Source organism: Macaca mulatta, chromosome 17 (assembly GCF_049350105.2).
Source record: "Macaca mulatta isolate MMU2019108-1 chromosome 17, T2T-MMU8v2.0, whole genome shotgun sequence".
In the NCBI taxonomy this organism is placed as follows: Eukaryota; Metazoa; Chordata; class Mammalia; order Primates; family Cercopithecidae; genus Macaca; species Macaca mulatta.
The window spans coordinates 64496568-64522408 of record NC_133422.1 but is presented as its reverse complement, the minus strand read 5'-3'; the positions used below and the strand labels follow the sequence as shown (position 1 = coordinate 64522408).

The 25841-nt window shown below is 37.0% G+C and overlaps 1 protein-coding gene across 1 annotated transcript in view; it reads left to right on the top strand.

Moving 5' to 3' along the window:
- KLHL1 (kelch like family member 1) overlaps positions 1–25841 on the top strand; it is a 438469-nt gene that overhangs the window by 251954 nt on the left and 160674 nt on the right. The window contains 1 exon segment of the mRNA NM_001195300.2: positions 3733–3945. Coding sequence (NP_001182229.1) covers positions 3733–3945 — 213 coding nt within the window.

The following is a 25841-nucleotide window of genomic DNA, read 5'->3' as shown; positions in this document are numbered from 1 at the left end:
AGTAAACAAAATTAAAGTTATTTAAATGATAATAAAATATGTTGCTATAGTTTAACATCCATATTTTAAACCTAATAACAAAAAGATGATAGTTGAAAGGATTTACTTATGTTGTTTGATACAATATTACCATAAATTTACAGCTAATTGTCAGATAAAAAAGTTACTTTTCTAATAAAATTTCAAAACAATTATATTTATATTATTAACAGTAATTAATGGGGGAAGATCATAATTTAATTAATGCACAGAAGAAATGAATATTAGAAAATATGTTTATATTAAGTCCAGGAAATCATTAAACAAACAAAAAAATCAGTACAAAACTTCCGTCTATTCAGGATAACACAAAACTACATTTTTTTAGCTAGAAAAATTATTTTAAAATGTTAGGAAGAAGCCACAGTAAATAGTAGTTTAGCCTTTATTTTTGTAACTATCCTGTTTTATGAAATGGCAACTTATGTTTGTAGCCAAAATCTTTCTTTATAACAAGCATTTTTAACCCACATGTAGAAAATGGGTGTATGTATGTATGTGTGTTCATATGAGATTCAATATATTCAACTATGGCATCACATACTATACTCCCTGCTATTACGTCTTTATATGGATTTCACTGGCCAGAATACTGTATGTCTCCATTTCCCATTTTATGGTTTAAACTCCTTTCTAATATTCTAGGTCCATTTGAAAAGCTGGATTCTACAGTTGACTACTATCATTTTCCAGATACTGCAGTTTTTATAGGTGTCTCCCACATGGCAAGTTTTTTATTCAAATCCATTTTGTCCTTACGATGATTACCAGGGCCATATATCAGGGTTTCAATAAACCTATGCCGAATGGATGACTGAATAAACCTAAGAAACTGATTGTACAAAAGGCAACCAGGCCTCTTGTTATATGATCTTCATAGACAGTAAGGAGTTTGCTAACATATGCAAGCAATGTAAGAAACTCATTGAATTTATATTTCCTCTTTTAGCAATAACACATAATGATGTTAAAACAATTTCCAGAACCTACATTGTAGGTACAATAAACAAAATATCGCTAAATTGAGGCTTGATGGAAAAAAGAAAACAAGGCGAACTTGAGAAATTCAATAAAATGTAGAAGAAAAAAAATTAACACCTATGTAATAATATGTAGGTAAGTGTGAAAGATCTGATACCAGCTCCTAAGGTCCCATTTACTTGCAGCAGTTTGTAGAAACAATGCTGCTGGTACCAAAAGATTTAGTGTAACTTCTAAAAATACAAAATTACTGGAATATTCTCTAAGTTAGATGCAGAAATAAAAAGAAAAAGAAAAGAAAAACTGCTGTAGCAGTATTAAATGAATCTATTATCAGAACTGTCTGAAAAAGAAATCAAACTATAAAAGTCTATAGCCTTCCTACCAGATAGATTTCAATTTGACTCTAAGTTTTCTGGAGGCCAAATAAAAAGAGAAATCTGATGAATTTCATAATTTACAACATCCATGATAAAAGCAAACCAATTTACTCAGGAGAAGTGCAATTATTCTTGCTACTAAAACCTGAAAGAAACTTCTCCCAAGGGTCATCATAAAGAGGACACTATAAAATATAATGAAATATGCCTTGAACAGTATCTTTATGACAGACACCACTAGGAGTTTCATAGAGCTGTTTTTTATGATATCACTCACTATATTCTGATGGCCTAGCTATAGAGTTCTGTGTGTATTTTAATGGAGGCATAGATTTTTTAGTAACTGGAAAAACAGATGGACAAATCTTTCAAAGATTCCTCAGAACATCTTTAGTTTAACGTAGTGTTTTTTTTTTTTTTTTTTGAAAAATCTGATGGCAAAACATCCCAGAACACTTAATTTGTTAATTACGTGAATAGTTATTGGACATCTATAATTTACATAGCGCCCAAAGGAAACACAAAGAACAAAACAATGTCCTGGAACCAAAATAACTACTTTCAGTTATTCTGGGGACATTATTTACAAATAGTATTATTATTATTATTTTACAATTAATATAAATGTATGACAGACACCCTGAAAGAAAGTAAGTTAGTGCCCTTTTGTGAAAGCTGAAGTTACTTCAGCTCCAAGGATATACTATAACACAGGCCAGGTTTCTCCTCAAAAAATAAATTTGAAACTGCTCTAACATACAGATTAATGGTTACTTGCTGAATCCTCTACTCTGTTTAGCATAGTCACAATGCCTTCTTTGCAAGAGTCTTAGTGTCACTCTACTACAGTTTTTATACTAAAATATGTGTCCTGTGGATATTGCTGCCACCACCGTGGCTTTAAAACTAGAACCTGAGAAGTGTTTGTTATATAGTGGAGCTATCCCAGGAGACATGGGGAGAGGTGGAGCAGAGAAGGCCAAACAACGGAATCTCTGTCTTCTCTCTAAACATGTATTGTCCACAGAAGCCTTTTTGCTTAAAATGTAAGAAAGTTTTTGACAAGTAGTTTTAAAAACATGTTGTTAAACACTGTACTGTCCTGTGCTGTTTCTACAATTTTATTTTTCTCTACAGAGATTATCAATTCATGTATTCAGCAAATATGTACTGCTCCTCTGCTGTTTTCTAGGCTTTGTGCCAGGATCTAGATATACAAGGTTATATAAATCAGGGTCTTACAGCTTAAAATTTGTGAAAAGATTTCTACGTTTACCAAAGATTAGGCTGCGATGTGGTATCTGCTGTGGCAGGGATACACCACTACACACCATAAGGGGATAGTGAAGGCGTCACCAGCTCAAAGGGGACTCAATAGAAACTTGAGGAGCCATATATAATAGGTAGCTCTTGAATTGAATCTTGGAATGTGGCAGAAATTTAGAACAGCAAGGTTGATAAAAATCATTTTAAGCAATGGAGTAAATGAGGGAGGACACGTCAAACAAGATGGCAAATTGAAAAACAAAGAGAACCAGAAAAGGTATGAACAGCAGCTTGCTAAAACAATAAATTTGAACCAAAAGATAAGGAGAAATCATAAAACAAAACAAAACAAACAAAAGCTTCAGAATAAAACCACGAGCACATTTATGTTTTGGAAATATTATTCCGGCATCATGATAGAGGATGAAACTGAGAATCTAAGAATAGAGTTAGGCAGCGTAATTAAGAGGTTATGGGAGCAATCAGGAAGAAAATAAATGGGAATATGAATTAAGCCAAAGAAATTGTCATGAAAAGAGGGAGGGAAAAGAGATAATAGTAGGGTGGAACATACTGGATTTTGTGACTTCAGTGGCCTATATGTCCTATTATTTCTCTTTTGAATAAACAGTGGTGCATCTTATAGTGCTACTTTTATCTATGCAATTTTAGTGTCATTTTCTGATTCTCATATATATGTCTATATATATAGTCAAGCTTTTAAAAATGTGAGATGTTATTTTTTCCTGTTCACCAAATCTTATATAGCAGTACACTTGAAACTTGAACATGTAATCACTTAGTACGTTCTGCCTGCATAACAAAGCTCAGCATTATAATCCTCCACTTATTACAAGATCTGTGCTGTCTGGGATACATTTACACTTCAATTACAATTACAATGCTTTCATCTTAACAGTTTCTAGTTTCTGAAGGATTGAGTCTCAAGGATTATGTTATAATGAGAACAAAGGTTATTGACTACTTTTCTTATTTCTTTCTGAAATGCTTTACTAGCTAAATAAAAGTGAAACAGAATTTATGCCAAGATGTTTTCTCCCTGCAGGAAAACATAATGGAAGTTATCAGAAATCAAGAGTTTTTACTCCTTCCAGCTGAGGAGCTCCACAAACTACTGGCCAGTGATGATGTCAATGTTCCTGATGAAGAAACCATTTTCCATGCATTGATGATGTGGGTCAAGTATGACATGCAGAGTAGATGCAACGACCTGAGCATGCTCCTTGCCTTTATAAGATTGCCACTGCTTCCACCACAGGTAATGATGTGTGATGCTGTTTCAATAGATTCAACGTACTGAAAAACCCTATATTAAAAGTAAACATGAAAGCACATTTTAAATTATGTATTCACATTTTTAAATGTCTTTATCAAATACTATTTTTAAGTGAAATGTGATGGTGGAAAATGATGTATGATGATGGATCATGGATATAAATCCTATCTCTGCCACTGATTGACTTATGGCCATTTATATGATTATGATAACACCACTTAATTTCTCTGATATTCAGTTTCTTTATCTATAAAATGTGATCATACTGCCATACAAAAGTTTTGTGAATATCGGTTAGATAATACATGTAAAATGCCTAATCATAATACAGTGTCTCCTATCAATTATTTGACCTAAGATGTATTAATGTGATCATCCATTGATGTAAATGCATATTCTGTGTGATTTTCAAAGCTTCAATGCATGGTATTTCAACCTCTGCAGAGGAATAAAACATACTTGAATAGTAGAGAGTTATGATTTAACAGTACTTAGCAATTAGAATTATGGAATATTTAATAATTGGAGCTAAGGAGCCTCTAGACACCAAGTGAGCCAACTTTATTGATGAGTTAAGTAGGGTACAGAAAAATTAATAAGATCATTAAGTTCACTCAACTTAGAGGAAGAGTGGCTAGCTAGTTCTCTTTGATTCTGAGTCTTGTAAGTTTAAATTAATTTGCTACAAAATTCTCTATGTACAGCATTGTTAATTCAGGTTTTCTGGCTGGTAAATTTATCCAAAAATAAGCTTGAAGGTGATCCTAACCTCTAAGTTGATGGGTAAACTTGTTTGTATATATAATTTGTGTGAGGGAGATGAGAGGCTTATATCATTCATCAGATTCCTCATTTGAATCTAAATCACAATCACATTTTTACTAATCCATATGTTACTAAAAATGTAAAACAGAGAATTAGGACTTTTAGTTAAAGAACAGTAGACAAGTATGAAGTGTTAACAGTAAGTGTAGAAGTGGGATTTAGGGTCATATATTTGGAATGGAAAGTTAGAAACACATTACCATAATTGAAAAAAGAGAAGCTTTATAAATAAGGTGATAATTATATTTCCTTTGGCTGCTGAGATGAGTACAGGAAAAAAAAAAGAGAAAAATAATTTATGGAACTCAAATTATGTGAGGCTATCATAACAACAGGCTCTTACAAAGAAGCGGAAACATGCATTTACATAACCAGATAAAGAAGAAATTTCAATGCTAAGTACTGAATTTTTGTAAATCTCCCACCTTAGGTTCTAATGACAGGTAGTACCTATTAGAGTCTGGGAGGGTTTGGGGAGGAAATAGCCAATGATCACTATTAGCCAGAAAGCCAATGATAGTTATCAGTTAATGACAGATGCTGTGACAGTGGGTTCCTTTGACTCTGGCATAGTCATTATTCTCTACCCATTTCTACTGTTGGTTGAAATGTGGGAAGTTTAGAGTTATGTTGACCACAAAATCAGAAACAGTAGAACACATATGAGAGTAGGTCAAGAATGTGACCAGATTCCTTTTCCTAGGGTATGTCATTCTTTTATGCTCTCATTTCCTACTCTTCTGTCATCAGATATAGGGAGATTCTGCCACCTGCGCATGTCATTAAATGGTTACATCAGATCAGAGATGTCCTGTTGGCTTTTTTGTTCCTAAGACTATATATTATATGCGGAATTTTATTTCTTATTGGTTCAGTTGCTTTATCTTGCTTAGTGAAGTAATATTTATTAAAATTAAGGTATGAAATACTCTTTTGATGTAACTATTAACAGAATTTAATAGAATTTTAATCAGTGTGCAATAGATATAAACGTAGCATATGTCTATTCTCCGTTTCTCGTCTCTCAAATTGGGGCTATTACACCTTATAACTTTATATGTACTTTCACAACAGACGTGCAGGAGGAATGAATGAAAATATTTTCTGTTTACAAAATATCTTCATATAAAAGAGAAGCTACTACTTCCATAACTAACGTTAATGAATTATGTGTCATTATAAGCATATTGCATATATTTATAATATTAAAAAAGATGCAAAGTAAAGATTATTAATTGTATTACATAGAGGAATATTAGGCTCAACGAGGTTAAGTGATTTTTGAAGTTCATAGAGCTAGTAGAAAATCAGATTTTCCTGTAACCATAGGTTGGCCAGATATGAACATACACAGATATATTTCTACAATAATAAGTGCCATTTCCCTGTTTGATCTCTAACCTGGAAGATCACAAAAATGTCCTGAATTAATCAATTTTGAAGGTTCTTTTTTTTTAAATTTATTTATTATTATTATACTTTAAGTTCTAGGGTACATGTGCATAACGTGCAGGTTTGTTACATATGTATACTTGTGCCATGTTGGTGTGCTGCACCCATCAACTCGTCAGCACCCATCAACTCGTCATTTACATCAGGTATAACTCCCAATGCAATCCCTCCCCCTTCCCCCCTCCACATGATAGGCCCCGGTGTGTGATGTTCCCCTTCCCGAGTCCAAGTGATCTCATTGTTCAGTTCCCACCTATGAGTGAGAACATGCGGTGTTTGGTTTTCTGTTCTTGTGATAGTTTGCTAAGAATGATGGTTTCCAGCTGCATCCATGTCCCTACAAAGGACACAAACTCATCCTTTTTGATGGCTGCATAGTATTCCATGGTGTATATGTGCCACATTTTCTTAATCCAGTCTGTCACTGATGGACATTTGGGTTGATTCCAAGTCTTTGCTATTGTGAATAGTGCCGCAATAAACATACGTGTGCATGTGTCTTTATAGCAGCATGATTTATAATCCTTTGGGTATATACCCAGTAATGGGATGGCTGGGTCATATGGTACATCTAGTTCTAGATCCTTGAGGAATCACCATACTGTTTTCCATAATGGTTGAACTAGTTTACAATCCCACCAACAGTGTAAAAGTGTTCCTATTTCTCCACATCCTCTCCAGCACCTGTTGTTTCCTGAATTTTGAATGATCGCCATTCTAACTGGTGTGAGATGGTATCTCATTGTGGTTTTGATTTGCATTTCTCTGATGGCCAGTGATGATGAGCATTTTTTCATGTGTCTGTTGGCTGTATGAATGTCTTCTTTTGAGAAATGTCTGTTCATATCCTTTGCCCACTTTTTGATGGAGTTGTTTGTTTTTTTCTTGTAAATTTGTTTGAGTTCTTTGTAGGTTCTGGATATTAGCCCTTTGTCAGATGAGTAGATTGCAAAAATTTTCTCCCATTCTGTAGGTTGCCTGTTCACTCTGATGGTAGTTTCTTTTGCTGTGCAGAAGCTCTTTAGTTTAATGAGATCCCATTTGTCAATTTTGGCTTTTGCTGCCGTTGCTTTTGGTGTTTTAGTCATGAAGTCTTTTCCCATGCCTATGTCCTGAATGGTACTACCTAGGTTTTCCTCTAGGATTTTTATGGTATTAGGTCTAATATTTAAGTCTCTAATCCATCTTGAATTAATTTTCGTATAAGGAGTAAGGAAAGGATCCAGTTTCAGCTTTCTACTTATGGCTAGCCAATTTTCCCAGCACCATTTATTAAATAGGGAATCCTTTCCCCATTTCTTTTTTCTCTCAGGTTTGTCAAAGATCAGATGGCTGTAGATGTGTGGTATTATTTCTGAGGACTCTGTTCTGTTCCATTGGTCTATATCTCTGTTTTGGTACCAGTACCATGCTGTTTTGGTTACTGTAGCCTTGTAGTATAGTTTGAAGTCAGGTAGCATGATGCCTCCAGCTTTGTTCTTTTGACTTAGGATTGTCTTGGAGATGCGGGCTCTTGTTTGGTTCCATATGAACTTTAAAGCAGTTTTTTTCCAATTCTGTGAAGAAACTCATTGGTAGCTTGATGGGGATGGCATTGAATCTATAAATTACCTTGGGCAGTATGGCCATTTTCACGATATTGATTATTCCTATCCATGAGCATGGTATGTTCTTCCATTTGTTTGTGTCTTCTTTGATTTCACTGAGCAGTGGTTTGTAGTTCTCCTTGAAGAGGTCCTTTACATCCTTTGTAAGTTGGATTCCTAGGTATTTTATTCTCTTTGAAGCAATTGTGAATGGAAGTTCATTCCTGATTTGGCTCTCTGTTTGTCTGTTACTGGTGTATAAGAATGCTTGTGATTTTTGCACATTAATTTTGTATCCTGAGACTTTGCTGAAGTTGCTTATCAGCTTAAGGAGATTTTGGGCTGAGTCAATGGGGTTTTCTAAATATACAATCATGTCATCTGCAAAGAGGGACAATTTGACTTCTTCTTTTCCTAACTGAATATCCTTGATTTCTTTCCCTTGCCTGATTGCCCTAGCCAGAACTTCCAACACTATGTTGAATAGGAGTGGTGAGAGAGGGCATCCCTGTCTTGTGCCAGTTTTCAAAGGGAATTTTTCCAGTTTTTGCCCATTCAGTATGATATTGGCTGTGGGTTTGTCATAAATAGCTCTTATGATTTTGAGGTACGTTCCATCAATACCGAATTTATTGAGCGTTTTTAGCATGAAGGGCTGTTGAATTTTGTCAAAAGCCTTTTCTGCATCTATTGAGATAATCATGTGGTTCTTGTCTTTGGTTCTGTTTATATGCTGGATTATGTTTATTGATTTGCGAATGTTGAACCAGCCTTGCATCCCAGGGATGAAGCCCACTTGATCATGGTGGATAAGCTTTTTGATGTGTTGCTGAATCCGGTTTGCCACTATTTTATTGAGGATTTTTGCATTGATGTTCATCAGGGATATTGGTCTAAAATTCTCTTTTTTTGTTGTGTCTCTGCCAGGCTTTGGTATCAGGATGATGTTGGCCTCGTAAAATGAGTTAGGGAGGATTCCCTCTTTTTCTATTGATTGGAATAGTTTCAGAAGGAATGGTACCAACTCCTCCTTGTACCTCTGGTAGAATTCAGCTGTGAATCCATCTGGTCCTGGACTTTTTTTGGTTGGTAGGCTATTAATTATTGCCTCAATTTCAGAGCCTGCTATTGGTCTATTCAGGGATTCAACTTCTTCCTGATTTAGTCTTGGAAGAGTGTAAGTGTCCAGGAAATTATCCATCTTCTAGATTTTCCAGTTTATTTGCGTAGAAGTGTTTATAGTATTCTCTGATGGTAGTTTGTATTTCTGTGGGGTCGGTGGTGATATCCCCTTTGTCATTTTTAATTGCGTCGATTTGATTCTTCTCTCTTTTCTTCTTTATTAGTCTTGCTAGTGGTCTGTCAATTTTGTTGATCTTTTCAAAAAACCAACTCCTGGATTCATTGATTTTTTGGAGGTTTTTTTGTGTCTCTATCTCCTTCAGTTCTGCTCTGATCTTAGTTATTTCTTGCCTTCTGCTAGCTTTTGAATGTGTTTGCTCTTGCTTCTCTAGTTCTTTTAATTGCGGTGTTAGAGTGTCAATTTTAGATCTTTCCTGCTTTCTCTTGTGGGCATTTAGTGCTATAAACTTCCCTCTACACACTGCTTTAAATGTGTCCCAGAGATTCTGGTATGCTGTATCTTTGTTCTCATTGGTTTCAAAGAACATCTTTACTTCTGCCTTCATTTCGTTATGTACCCAGTAGTCATTCAGGAGCAGGTTGTTCAGTTTCCATGTAGTTGAGCGGTTTTGATTGAGTTTCTTAGTCCTGAGTTCTAGTTTGATTGCACTGTGGTGTGAGAGACAGTTTGTTATAATATCTGTTCTTGTACATTTGCTGAGGAGTGCTTTACTTCCAATTACGTGGCCAATTTTGGAGTAAGTACGATGTGGTGCTGAGAAGAATGTATATTCTGTTGATTTGGGGTGGAGAGTTCTATAGATGTCTGTTAGGTCTGCTTGCTGCAGAGATGAGTTCAATTCCTGGATATCCTTGTTAACTTTCTGTCTCGTTGATCTGTATAATGTTGACAGTGGAGTGTTGAAGTCTCCCATTATTATTGTATGGGAGTCTAAGTCTCTTTGTAAGTCTCTAAGGACTTGCTTTATGAATCTGGGTGCTCCTGTATTGGGTGCATATATATTTAGGATAGTTAGCTCTTTCTGTTGAATTGATCCCTTTACCATTATGTAATGGCCTTCTTTGTCTCTTTTGATCTTTGATGGTTTAAAGTCTGTTTTATCAGAGACTAGTATTGCAACCCCTGCTTTTTTTTGTTCTCCATTTGCTTGGTAAATCTTCCTCCATCCCTTTATTTTGAGCCTATGTATGTCTCTGCATGTGAGATGGGTCTCCTGAATACAGCAGACTGATGGGTCTTGACTCTTTATCCAGTTTGCCAGTCTATGTCTTTTAATTGGAGCATTTAGTCCATTTACATTTAAGGTTAATATTGTTATGTGTGAACTTGATCCTGCCATTATGATATTAACTGGTTATTTTGCTTGTTCGTTGATGCAGTTTCTTCCTAGCCTCGATGGTCCTTACATTTTGGCATGTTTTTGCAATGGCTGGTACCGGTTGTTCCTTTCCATGTTTAGTGCTTCCTTCAGGGTCTCTTGTAAGGCAGGCCTAGTGGTGACAAAATCTCTAAGCATTTGCTTATCTGTAAAGGATTTCATTTCTCCTTCACTTATGAAACTTAGTTTGGCTGGATATGAAATTCTGGGTTTAAAATTCTTTTCTTTAAGAATGTTGAATATTGGCCCCCACTCTCTTCTGGCTTGTAGAGTTTCTGCTGAGAGATCTGCTGTTAGTCTGATGGGCTTCCCTTTGTGGGTAACCCGACCTTTCTCTCTGGCTGCCCTTAAGATTTTTTCCTTCATTTCAACTTTGGTGAATCTGGCAATTATGTGTCTTGGAGTTGCTCTTCTCGAGGAGTATCTTTGTGGCATTCTCTGTATTTCCTGGATTTGAATGTTGGCCTGCCCTACTAGGTTGGGGAAGTTCTCCTGGATGATATCCTGAAGAGTGTTTTCCAACTTGGTTCCATCTTCCCCCTCACTTTCAGGCACCCCAATCAGATGTAGATTTGGTCATTTTACATAATCCCATACTTCTTGCAGGCTTTGTTCATTTCTTTTTCTTCTTTTTTCTTTTGGTTTCTCTTCTCGCTTCATTTCATTCATTTGATCCTCAATCGCTGATACTCTTTCTTCCAGTTGATCGAGTCGGTTACTGAAGCTTGTACATTTGTCACGTATTTCTCATGTCATGGTTTTCATCTCTTTCATTTCGTTTATGACCTTCTCTGCATTAATTACTCTAGCCATCAATTCTTCCACTTTTTTTTCAAGATTTTTAGTTTCTTTGCGCTGGGTACGTAATTCCTCCTTTAGCTCTGAGAAATTTGATGGACTGAAGCCTTCTTCTCTCATCTCGTCAAAGTCATTCTCCGTCCAGCTTTGATCCGTTGCTGGCGATGAGCTGCGCTCCTTTGCCGGGGGAGATGCGCTCTTATTTTTTGAATTTCCAGCTTTTCTGCCCTGCTGTTTTCCCATCTTTGTGGTTTTATCTGCCTCTGGTCTTTGATGATGGTGATGTACTGATGGGGTTTTGGTGTAGGTGTCCTTCCTGTTTGATAGTTTTCCTTCTAACAGTCAGGACTCTCAGCTGTAGGTCTGTTGGAGATTGCTTGAGGTCCACTCCAGACCCTGTTTGCCTGGATATCAGAAGCAGAGGCTGCAGAAGATAGAATATTTCTGAACAGCGAGTGTACCTGTCTGATTCTTGCTTTGGAAGCTTCCTCTCAGGGGTGTACTCCACCCTGTGAGGTGTGGGGTGTCAGACTGCCCCTAGTGGGGGATGTCTCCCAGTTAGGCTACTCAGGGGTCAGGGACCCACTTGAGCAGGGAGTCTGTCCCTTCTCAGATCTCAACCTCCGTGTTGGGAGATCCACTGCTCTCTTCAAAGCTGTCAGACAGAGTCGTTTGTGTCTGCAGAGGTTTCTGCTGTTTTTGTTATTTTTACTGTGCCCTGTCCCCAGAGGTGGAGTCTACAGAGACAGGCAGGTTTCCTTGAGCTGCTGTGAGCTCCACCCAGTTTGAGCTTCCCAGCAGCTTTGTTTACCTACTTAAGCCTCAGCAATGGCGGGCGCCCCTCCCCCAGCCTTGTTGCTGCCTTGCCGTGATATTGCAGACTGCTGTGCTAGCAATGAGGGAGGCTCCGTGGGTGTGGGACCCTCCCGGACAGGTGTGGGATATGATCTCCTGTTGTGCCTGTTTGCTTAAAGTGCAGTATTGGGGTGGGAGTTACCCGATTTTCCAGGTGTTGTGTGTCTCAGTTCCCCTGGCTAGGAAAAGGGATTCCCTTCCCCCTTGCGCTTCCCAGGTGAGGCGATGCCTCGCCCTGCTTCAGCTCTCGCTGGTCGGCTGCAGCAGCTGACCAGCACCGATCGTCCGGCACTCCCCAGTGAGATGAACCCAGTACCTCAGTTGAAAATGCAGAGATCACCGGTCGCTCGCGCTGGGAGTTGGAGACTGGAGCTGTTCCTATTCGGCCATCTTGCTCCGCCCCCTCTGAAGGTTCTTTTAAAGCTACTGAGGATGGAAGAACAGCAGTATGATAGGAACTTAAAGGGATTTATTTACTTTTTTAGTTACCAAACTATTTTATCTTATTTAATTTCTATAAAATCTCCATGTAGTTGATACTGTTATTCCCATTTGACAAATGAGTACTTTGAGAATCAGCATGATTACCATCTTCTTTAGTTTTAAATATCAGATTTTACTCCAATTGGGTCTGACAGAAATGTAGATCTTCTTTCACTAAGGGGAAAAGGGTACAATTTTTATTTAGGGTTGGTTTCATATTTACTTCAATGTCCAACTAGAGTGAAAAAAAAATTCATTGAATAAAGGATTTTACAGACTTGCATGTGGACTTTAAAAGCTGCTAAACACCTCGGGTCCTTGTGAAAAGCTATTAAAATGGTCAGGAAACATGTTTTGCCGATCTTGGACTCATTAATATAAGGTTTGTCCATGCTTTTTTCCAATGATTAATATATAGGTCGTTTATGACCTTTAAGTGATTTGTGTGCATATGTTGTGAGTATTTACACATGCACGTGAGATGTCTGTGTGTTGTCACCAAGAGAAGATAGAATATGTGGAATTCAAACACAATATGTTAGATGAATGAGAGAAAAATAGGAAAAAAATAGAAGAGTTGTAGTTGTAAGGGAAGTTATTTTGAGAATATGTTACAGCAATATTATAGCATAAATGACAGTAGAAATGTTAAAAGTATCATAAATCAAAGTATTACATAATACTGAAGTAATCACATAATTTAAATGGTCAATCTCTCTCTCTCTCTCGATATAAGTATAGACACAGATATCTCCCTCTCTCTATATATATACATATACACACACACAAACGTGTGTACACATACATGCACATATTTATATGTGTATATAAACACGCATATGTAATATGGTATGTATAGTGTAACATATAATTTTATATATTGTTTAATTAATATATAATAAAACACAATATTATATTTTAAAATACTAGCAATATTTAAAGGAGGTCAATATTTTTCCAGTGAGATAAGGAATTACTTTTGAAAGGAAACAGTACTTGGACTAATTTTTGAAGGAGACTTGATAAATTGTTGTGTGTGTTTGTAAGGTAATTCTTGCATATGCAAATGACCAATTTCAGGTGAGTGACAGAACAATATTTGAAAGACTCAATGTGAGCTGCTTACAAAATTCCTCAGCAAAACATGACAAAACACTGACCGAGACAAGAGTATAACAGTTAAAGAAGATTTTAAAAGATATTTGAGACAAAAATAAATTAATTAAAAAAATAGATGTTTCCAGGACAGTGTTAAGCCATATAATCTGTAAGTACTTTTATAGCAAGGAGTAGCTCTGATTGTATTTAGTAAATGCATGAAAACATTTCTAGAATAAAGAGTAAAAATAAAAACAATGAAAGAGACTTCATCAACAAAGGGAACATGTTAAAAGAATGATTAGTGTCAAAAACGAATTTAGCTTTAATAGCCTTCTCTCCTGTTCAGGAGGCAACTGAACAACTTGACTTGGACATATTTCAGTTCTATCATTTCTGCCCTCCCATGTGTTTTATTAGTACGCCCATTATTAGTAGGTCCATTAGGTGTAGCTGGGCTTTGTTATTTCTTAAGTACATAGAGAAAACCGGATATTCTTTTTTTTTTTTTTTTTTTTTTTTTTTTTTGAGACGGAGTCTCGCTCTGTCGCCCAGGCTGGAGCTCAGTGGCCGGATCTCAGCAAGCTCCGCCTCCTGGGTTTAGCCATTCTCCTGCCTCAGCCTCCCGAGTAGCTGGGACTACAGGTGCCCGCCGCCTCGCCTGGCTAGTTTTTTGTATTTTTTTAGTAGAGACGAGGTTTCACCGTGTTAGCCAGGATGGTCTCGATCTCCTGACCTAGTGATCCGCCCGTCTCGGCCTCCCAAAGTGCTGGGATTACAGGCTTGAGCCACCGCGCCCGGCCCCGATATTCTTTATTAATTATAAATTAGCACATTAAGTTATGGTAATTTGGTGTAGAAAATATAACAGAGGATATGGATTTTAGATTAGAGCAGTGGTAGACAAAAGGAGCTCAGGAAAGGAAGATAAGGTATGAAAAAGACTCAGAAGCAACACTGTTGCTTTCTGTCCTCTACTGAAATATAATAATTAATCCTGAAATAAATTCAGTTATTTGACTTTGCTGTAGACAGAACCAGAGAAAAAAGAAAAATGATAGTGATAGATAACTGAGTTATAATCTAAGAATAAATTATACTATTTTTAAAAGTAAGTTATGAATGAAATTTTATGTAATAGTTTTCATATTTTTTCCTAAATAGCCAGAGGCTTCACAATTTCAGCAGTATTGGAAAACATATAGAAATTTATGTCCTTTTAGAGAATGACTGAAAAAATATATATATTGTTTAGTTAGAGGCTACCTGATTTGATTTACTTATTATTCTGCTGTTTTTCTTTCTGGGATTCAACAATGTACCATGTTGCTATAAAATAAATAACATGTTTTTGTTTTGTTTTGTTTTTTGTTTTTTTTGAGACGGAGTCTCGCTCTGTCGCCCAGGCTGGATGGAGTGCAGTGGCCGGATCTCAGCTCACTGCAAGCTCCGCCTCCCGAGTTTACGCCATTCTCCTGCCTCAGCCTCTCGAGTAGCTGGGACTACAGGCGCCCGCCACCTCGCCCGGCTAGTTTTTTGTATTTTTTAGTAGAGACGGGGTTTCACCGTGTTAGCTAGGATGGTCTCGATCTCCTGACCTCGTGATCCACCCGTCTCGGCCTCCCAAAGTGCTGGGATTACAGGCTTGAGCCACCGCGCCCGGCAATAAATAACATGTTTTAACATTTTATAACAATTATTTCCACTGATTTTAATTGAATTCATTAGGTATTTATTTGTAGTATGTACTTAAATATTTATTATAGATGAATTTTAAAAATACCCATAAGTATCAGATTTTTTGCTATATTATTTTCTAATGAATGGCTTAAAATGTAAAAGTACGTTGTTTAACAATCAAGAGAATATAATTTCACACATTATCAAATCAAAAGGTGCTCAGGGGAATTCAGTTTTATCACGGTCAGAGATTATTTAGAAGGTTGGAGATATACAGATAAACTTTGCTTCCTAGCTCAGAATTGGTAGTGTTTATCTCTTTCTCTCTCTCTCTTTTTTTTTTTTTCTTTTTGAGACGGAGTTTTGCTCTTGTTGCCCAGGCTGGGGTGCAGTGACACAGTCCTGGCTCACTGCAACTTCTGGCTCCCAGCTTCAAGCGATTCTCCTGCCTCTGCCTCCTGAGGAGCTGAGATTACATGCGTGCACCACCATGCCCGGCTAACTTCGTATTTTTAATAGAGACAGGGTTTCGCCATGTTGGTCAGGCTATTCTTGAACTCCTGACCTCAGGTGATTCACCCGCCTCGGCCTCCCAAAGTGCTGGCAGTACAGGCGTGAGCCACCGCTCCAGGCCGGTATTGCTTTTCTCTTTTAAGACAAAAGGAAACATTTTTCAAACTTCCTAACAATCAAACCTGCTGATTCTTGAGGGAAATATATAGCAATGCGTGTGTGTATTTGTGAGTGTTTATGTGCATGTACATTTATTTTCTGTAGCAAAAGGTAGAAGAAAAAAAAGCTTGCAATGAAATAATAGAATATTGCCTAGATTTAGAAGAATATGTTATTGTTAATCTAATTGCAAGCACAATAAAATAACAAGGACATTCAAGTATATGACTTTAGAAGACAGATGCTGCCTCTACTTTACATGATTTAAGTCTTTCTGTGTAAAACTGAATACATTATTACAAAAGATTACTTGTGGTAGTAATAGCAGTACAAGAAGGAAGGGTGAGGTCTCCAACCTTTTTTATTGGAAAAGTGACTATTGATCAGATACCAGTGACATATGGACTCTTCATGACCATAAAAATTATAGCTACAACTAAAAAATCTGATTTATAAAAACAGTTACAAAGACTAAATGAATATAAAAAGAGAATTTTCAAATCATAGTGTAAAATATACAGAGCAGATTACACTCAAGAAATTTATATGTTTTGTTTGATTTTACCTCTCCAAACTACTCTTTGGTAAGTGTCTCCAAGGCTAGCTGCAAAAGTCCTCACTGTTTAATATATTCTGTATGTTATCTTTACAAAGGAAAAAATTAAAACTCTTATTTTCTTACAAATGACTAAGGCCAAAATAATTAATCAAACCCACTAACACAATCCATTAACAGTCATTTGACTATGTATCTTCCCCCCTTTGATTTGCTGGCTGTCTGATTAGTTAATGATTATACTAGGCCATCATTATTGAGATAGTCTTCTCTACAAAGCTAGATTGCAACAGTATGAAAAAAAAAAAAAAAGAATAGGATTATTTTTCTCCAAAAGAAAATTTAAAAATAATACAATTAAAAGAGAAACACATAGACAATATTTAATGCTTCCAAGATCAATAAATTTATCCTAAATAATACTTAGATTCATGATCATTTAGCCTTCCTGTGACATTCACAGTTCAAGTTACAAAATTTAAGTAAATACAAAGAGTTTTGTTAGCAAGCTTTAAGTCAGCAAAGGTATTAATATAATAAAAGATATGCAAGGACATTCACATGCACAAACTCATACATATACATGTTACTGTCTTTGGCATAGCAAAAAGAACAGAGAAGAATTTGGAACATAATCTGAAAGTCTTTATTTTTGTTATAATATATTAAGTGTTTCTGCTTGAATCAAGGGTTGATTCCACTGTATCTATTTTGCATCCCATCTTTCTTGCCAAAGGGGTTCCTCTACTTCAATAAGCACTTCTTATATTACCAATTTTATCAATTTTTAATTTATTTTGGTTAATTCCAATCAATTTATGAAGTTCTGTTTTTTTCAAACACACAAAACTAGTCATATTCATTTTCACTAACTGTTCCAGCTCTCTGTTGCCTTTCCAACATAATATGTAGTTATTTTTTATAATTATTAAATGTACTTATACATAACCATCATTCTCTCTTCAACCCACTTCAGTCATTTGCACTAGTGAAAATCACCAAACACCTCAATGGTGTAATTTTTCTCCCAATTTCAATTGTATTTGACACAGTTGATTTGGTCACTCTTGCTCAACTGTCGTTGCTAATTTGTTCTACTCTCTGATGTTACAGCGCCCCAGAACACTATATTTTTTGTGGAGAAAATATCATTTAATTTTATAATTTTAAATGCTCTGTAAAAACAAAGTATAAAAAATTTACCTGTAGTCCTAAATTTCTTCTGAAAAACAGATTCAAGTGCCCAATTAACTACTTGACAAGATTTATGCTCTTAGGACAAAATCTTAATATATCTGTCCTACGAGGCCCTACATCAATTACCCCAAGACTACTTATCTGAACTCATATCCTGCCAGCTGTCAGCATTCTTCAGCCACACTGAACTTCTTTCTATTTCTTGAGGAAGTCACGGTTATCCAAATCAAATTAGTTTATAAGCATTTTAACATGCTACAGAATATTATAGATAGCATTTACCAAGAGAACACAAACTACATGAAGAGTTATTTTTCTCGATTAAGCATTAAAGGAAGTTCCATTTCTTATTCGTCTATATCTTATATTAAAATGATGACATTAATATAGGGTGTAATAATTTGTAAGAAAAAGAAATATTGTTAAACATCTGCAATAAAGCAAAGGCCATTTAAATCATTAGGCCTTCTCCAGTGATTTTAAGATTCTGGAAAACCTGAATTAATTAAACTACTTTAATATTTTAAGTGGAGATATTGAGTAGATAGTCAAATGCATCATTCAGGACTTGCAGAAGGATGGCAAGAATGTATTAATTAAGATGCTGATAGCATATAGACATAATTTAAATATATAACATACAATGATATTCACCAAAATAGTGAGTATAGAGAGATAAGGGAAGAGGGCTATGTAGTCCGTTAGTACCAACTGATTCTGGAATCTAGAAGCAATGGCATTTAAAGGGGAGAGGATCATAGTGGCAGGCACACACCATGAAAGGGGAAACACTAAAGGGAGGTGCATAGTCTAGAGATAATTTTTAAAAATTATTTTGTTATTCATGTGAATACTATAACAAATTACTGATAACATCCTCCTACCTGTTACGATGAACTACCCCACTCCACCCCTCAATCGAGATTGCCTAGAAGGTGGTCACCCATCATGACCAAGTCTTTTTATTAATCACCTTTCAACTTAAATGTTTACTGTTCTTATTACTTTAAGCTACTATATTCTTGCTTAGTTTAGTGCTTTATTTCCCTTCTTACAACTATATTTTTGAGAAATACAAATGTAAAGGTCTTTTCAAAATTTCCTGGCACAGACAATACTCAAATTTTTACTGAGTAAACAAATACAAGTTTATCCATGGTCTTAGCAAGTTTAGTTTCGTTTACTTTTTAAAATATGTATACTTTTAAGTTCTGGGATACACGTGCAGAGCTATACATGTGCCATGGTGGTTTGCTGCACCCATCAACCCATCATCTACATTAGGTATTTACCCTATCTGCTCATATGCTATTTGTCTGGAATGTGAGAGAAATCTTTATACTTTTATGTGACAGCGGAGCTAACAGTGGGTGCTAAGAACACTGCCGTAAAGAGTTATTAGAGCATATTGATTCAGACTTGACTAAAAATCCCTTATTGAATGGACAAGGGGAAGGTAAATTAAATAAAATGTAATATCTCATCTTGTCACTCTACTAGGTAAATTTATAAAATATAAATATATCAAAGTTCCTCTAATACCTAATTTGATAGTGTATTAAAACAACAGATTGGCTACATAAAAATACTATTACATTTTCATTGGTAGTGTAATATAGCAGAAAAACAAAGTTCACTCCTTAAAAAAAAACTGAACTTAAAAATTAAAATGGACTGTAAGCAATTTTACATATACAGATTATTATACATTACATTTACCAAGAGGCCACAAAGTGCAAGAGCAATTATTTTTCTCGATTGAACATTAAAGGAAATTTGATTTTTTATTCATGTATATTTTATATAAAATGATGACATTAATACAGGATATAATAATTTGTAAGAAAAAGAAATATTGTGAAACAACTGCAATAAAGCAAAAGCCATTTAAATTATTAAGACCTTTTCCAGTGATTTTAATTTAAGATTTTAGATTACTGAATTAATTAATTAAGCTACTTTTTTGGGGGTTGGACAGAATCTTGCTCTGTCCCCCAGACTGGAGTGCAGTGGCATGATCTCTGCTCACTGCAACCTCCACCTTCCGGGTTCAAGCAATTCTCCCTGCCTCAGCCTCCCAAGTAGCTGGGACTACAGGCACCAGCCACCACACCCAGCTAATTATCTTATTTTTTAGTAGAGACAAGGTTTTGCCATGTTGGCCAGGCTGGTCTTGAATTCCTAATCTTAGGTGATCCGTTTACCTCAGCCTCCCAAAGTGCCGGAATAACAGGCATAAGCCACTGTACCTGGCCAATATTTTAAGAGGAAATATTGAGTAGACAGTTAAATGAATCATTCAGGAGTTGTAGAAGGATGTCCAGAAGATATTAATTAGGAGTCTGTTAGCATACAGACATAATTTAAAGACTTAATATAAAATGATATCACCAAAATAGTGAGTATAGAGAGGTAAGGGAAGAGGACTAAAGATGAATTTCTGGAGTTTCATCATTACAAAGTTAGAAAGAAAAAGCAGAAAGAACATGAACTAAAATGGAGTAACTACTCAAATAAAATAAAAACCAAAAGACCTTGATATCCTGGGATTTCAGGAAAGAAACCATCACAGAGGATTGAGTGATCTGCTAAATAAAATGCTGCTGAGAGATGTCTGTTCTGTGCAATAGAGCTAAGCAAAAATGGGAATATTGGAATTTAATAGAGTGAATACAGAGTCTTTAAAACTGCAAAAATTGACAGAAAATTAGGTCATAGGTAGCTGAATTTAGCTAATTATGTTCAATAAAGAGAAACACGAGCCGGACGCGGTGGCTCAAGCCTGTAATCCCAGCACTTTGGGAGGCCGAGACGGGCGGGTCACTAGGTCAGGAGATGGAGACCATCCTGGCTAACACGGTGAAACCCCATCTCTACTAAAAAACACAAAAAACTAGCCAGGCGAGGTGGCGGGCGCCTGTAGTCCCAGCTACTCGGGAGGCTGAGGCAGGAGAATGGCGTGAACGCGGGAGGCGGAGCTTGCAGTGAGCTGAGATCCGGCCACTGCACTCCAGCCTGGGCGACAGAGCGAGACTCCGTCTCAAAAAATAAAAAAAAAAAAAAAAAAAAGAGAGAAACACAAACACACTGAAATTTCAACAAGAAATATTTATATAAAGAATAATTAACTATAGCAAAGATTTGTCTTTGGAATAAGAAATAATTGTAAAGGTAGAAGTTAACAGAACTCTAACACAGAAATAAAAGACATAAGAAGCAGCTCCTACCTATAGCACCGAGTTGGCACACTCAAGGAAGAGCCCTCCTACCAGTATCAGCTCCCAGGGCTTTAAGAGCGAACAGCTGTTTTTCACCAGCAGCGAAGTCGCCGACATGTTGCAGTAGCAGAAATTGCTTAAAATCCAACTGGAACTTACCACATTTCTTTTCAGTAGCGTAATCACTTGTTCCCTAAATAGGGACTTGTATGAATGGCCACACGAGGGTTCAGCTGTCTATTATTTTTAATCAGTGAAATTGACCTATCCATGAAGAGGCAGATATAAATAAATAAGACGAGGAGACCCTATGGAGCTTTAATTTATTAATGCAAATAAAAGCTCAAACAAGCCTACAGGTCCTAGCCTACTATCCCTACATTAAAAATTTTGGTTGGGATGACCTAGGAGCATAGTCCAACCTCCAAACAACCTAAACTAAGACCGCAGTAGTCCAAACAAATTTGGATAGATAGATAGACAGATAGATAGATATCCAATAATTTTATCAATGGAGTAAGTTACCCTAGGGATAACAGCTCAATCCTATTCTAGAGTTCATATCGACAATAGAGTTTACAACCTTGGTGTTGGATCAGGACATCCTGATGGTGTAGCCACTATTAAGGGTTCGTTTGTTCAACGATTGAAGTCCTGCATGATCTGAGTTCAGACTGGAGTAATCCAGGTTGGTTTCTGTCTATTTAACATTTCTCTGAGTACAAAAGGAAAAGAAAACCAGGGTCCACTTCACAAAGCGCCCTCGCCGCATAGATGATGCTATCTCAATCTAACACATCATCACACACCCTATCCAAGAGCAGGGTTTGTTAAGATGGCAGAGCCCGGCAATTGCATAAAACTTAAAACTTAATAATCAGAGGTTCAATTCCTCTTCTTAACAACATGCCTATAATTGACCTTCTACCACTGATTATTCCCACTCTACTCACTAGAGCATGCCTTACATTCATCGAACGAAAAATCTTAGGCTACATACAGCTACGCAAAGGACCTGACATTGTAAGTCCCTATGGGCTGCTTCAACCATTTGCTGACGCAATAAAACCTTTCACCAAAGAACCCTTATGGCCCTCAACATCTTCTATTACCCTTTATATTATTGCTTCAACCCTGGCCCTTTCTATTGCTCTCCTCTTATAAACTCCCTTCCCTGTACCAGATTCCCTAATTAATTTTAATTTAGGCCTCACATTTATACTAGCCACATCAAACCTAGCCATCTACTCTATTCTATGATCAGGATGAGCATCTAATTTAAAATATGCACTAATCAGTGCATATGAGCTGTAGCCCAGACAATTTCATATGAAGTCACCCTAGCCATTATCGTGCTATCAGTTCTACTGAAATGAGGCTCATTTAACCTATATGCACTCATCACAGTGCAAGAATTCCTGTGACTGTTCCTACCATCATGGACTCTAGCCATGATATGATTTATCTCCACTCTAGCAGAAACTAACTGAGCACCCTTTGATCTGACAGAAGGAGAGTCAGAGTTAGTCTTAGGCTTAAACATTGAATACACCGCAGGCTCATCTGCCCTCTTCTTTATAGCAGAATATATGAATGTTATTATAATAAGTGCCCTAACTACTACTATTTTCCTAGGAGCACTACACACTTCATATTCGCCAGAGCTCTATACCACAAACTCCATTCCCAACACTCTTCTTTTAACCACTCTGTTTTTATGAATTTGAACAACATACCCTCGATTCCACTACTGGGGACACTCTACTACAAACTCCTCTAAGAGGGAGATTAGGTAGATGCGACTCGCCACAGTGCACTGCAGAAGGCAGGCCCTGCAGATGCTGCATTCACTACAAGAACCTGGTGAGTGGGTACACCTAAACCAGGAAGCAAAATCTTTTCTCCTACAATGTTTCTCCAGCATCCTCTATTTGAGAAAGCATACTGTAACATCAGCTGGCAAAGAGAAAATGTTTAAAGAACCGACGTCCATTTTTAAGTATCAGTTAAAAAAGAACATTTTAGCCGAAGGTGGATAAATTAATAAAAGGCAAGCATGGAGAGTGAGGTCAGGCGTGTTTGTATGCTCATGGGTATGATCCAGAAGAGAGAGAAAATGGACTGATGTAAGAGAGAATACAATTGTTGAAATAGTTTTTGAATATGTTACAGTGTATGGTATTTTGTGTGCAAGTGTATGGATCGAATTTAGAAAAGATAATTGGAAAATTGTTTATATCAACTAAAGGCATAAATATGTGTTTGCAGATGTTAGTAGGACAGGAGACCTGACAATGTGTCTGTTTATTTGGATCCTACTTTTGACTAACATTAGTTCACTATTTGATCATGGGAAGTATATGAAGTTTCATTGGACTGCAGTGTCCACATTTGGGCAAGGAGGAATTTGAACCTACAATTTTAAGGAATTATTTTGACAGTAACACTCTATGAGTAAAAATAAGTTAGAGTTTCCTAAGAATTGATGTCTATTCAAAGTTAAACTGCAAAGATAATTTTACAAGGAAATAAGATGTGTATGCCTCCTATTGTAGTTTGGACATCCATCCCTCAAACCTCATGTTGAAATTTAATCACTAGTGTTGGAGGTGGGGCCTAATGAAAGATGTTTGTGTCACTGGGGCGGATCCCTCATGAATGGCTGGTGCTGTCCCTATGGTAATGAGTGAGTTATCACTCTATTAGTTACACAAGAGTTGGTTGTTAAAAAGAGCCTGGCCCCTCCCACTGTTATCCAAAAAAAAAAAATCCCCGTTTTGTTCTCCTGGCAAGTAACAAATGATTCTCCATGAGAATGCAGATTTTGATTAACAGGAGATATATTCTTGGCACAAGTAAGGAGGCCACTGGGAGTATTCTCAAAAGGAGTGTCTCCCCAAGATAAAGTGACAGGAGGGTTTATGGGGTGATGGAGAGGGGAGAGGGTGCATCATTGCGTGTAGAAAAGGGGTCTCAGTTGCACAGACAGAGTGAGTCATCTTGCTAGCACATGGATTGCATATTATGGTAATGAAGCTATAACTCTTCTCAGAGTAGAGACTTTGGCACGGTAATGAGGAAAGTTTACTCCAGTGCATCTATAAGTTGCTGGGATCTGTCAGAAACTAGTTTTAACAAACTGGGTAACTTTATGTCATACAAGCTTTAGAAAGTAACAAGCTACAGGGTCAGAGGCTGTAAAACAGGCTGATTGCTCAATTTTATTAAATTACTGTAATCCCTGGAGTCCCCCCTATGTACTTACATCCTCCCTCTCTCTTACTTCCTCTCTTACCATGTGATCTATGCACATGCTGGCTTACCTTCACCTTCTGCCATGAGTAGAAGCAGACAGAGGCTCTCACCAGAGGCAGATGCAGGTGCCCTGCTTTTTGTACAGACTTCAGAGCTGTAAGACAAATGAACTTGTTTTCATTATAAATTATCTAGCCTCAGGTATTCCTTTATAGCAACACAAAACAGACTTAGGCAGAAAATTGATACTGAGAGTCGGTGTTGCTTAAAGATTCCTGAAAATGTGGAAGCAGCTTTGGCACTGGGTAATGGGCAAAGGTTGGAAAAGTTTGGAGGGCTTCAAAAAATAAACCAATATGAGGGAAATTTTTGGAACTTCTTAGAGATTGCTCAAGTGATTATAACCACTATGTTGATAGAAATATAGACAAGAAAGGCCATACTGACAAAGTCTCAGATGAAAATGAGGAACTTACTGGCAACTGGAGCAAAGGTCACCCTTGTTCCACTACAGAAAAAAAAAAAAAAAAAAAAAAAAAAAAAAAAAAAAGAAAGAAAGAAAGAAACTTGGCTGAATTTTGTCCATGTTCTGGGGTTTTCTGGAAGGCTGAACTTAAGAGCAATGACCTAGGGTATATTGTGGAAGAAATTTCTAAGCAGTAAAGTGCTCAAGAAGTGATATGGCTGTATTTAACAGCTTGTAGTCATATCAGCAGCAAAGGAATGACTAAAGGTGAAATTTGTAGTAAAAAGGGAAACAGAGCATAAAATTTTGGAAAATTTGAGCCTGGTCATGTGGTAGAGAAGGAAAACACAGTTTCAGAAGAAGAATCCAAGGATGCTGTGGAGCAGTCACTGACTAGAGAAATTAGCATGACTAAAGGGGATCCAGGTGCTAATAGTCAAGATCATGGGAAAAAGCAATTTCAGAAAGTTTGGAGGCAGTGCCTCACATCACAGGCCCAGAGGCCTAGAATGACAAAATGGTTTTGGGGGACAGGTTCAAGGAACCACTTCCCTGTGCTACTTCGGAGGGCTGCTCCCCATATCCCGGCTGCTCCAGGTGTGGCTTACAGGGCCCTGGGTACTGCTTAGGCCATTGTACCAGAGGACACAAGTGGTAAGCCTCTGCAGCTTCCATATCTTGTTAAGTCTGCAAGTGCCCACAATGCAAAAGTGGTGGAAGTTTGGCAGCTTCCATCTAGATTTCAGAGGATGTATCAGAAAGCCTGGGAGTCTAGGCAGAGGCACCACAAAGAATAACTGCTAGGGCACTTCCCTGTGGAACTGTGAAAGCAGAGCCACTGCTCTCCTGACCCTAGAATTATGGAGACACTGGCAATCTGCACCTCAGCCTGGAAGAGTTGCAGGCAGTCCGTTTCAATCCCCGAGAGCAGCCACATGGGCTGCACCAAGCAAAACCATGAGACCATGAGAGCCCACCTGTCATCTCTCACACTGATGTGCCCCAGATGCTGGACATTGAGTTACAGGAGATGATTTTGGAGTGTCAAGATTTAACGTCTCTCCTGCTCGATTTTGGACTTGCATTTGGCCTGTTACCTCTTACTTTGGCCCAATTTGTCTCTTTTGGAATGGGAATGTTTACCTGATGCTTGCATAATCTTTGTATCTTGGAAATAAATAATATGTTTTTTATTTTTAGGATAACAGCTATAAC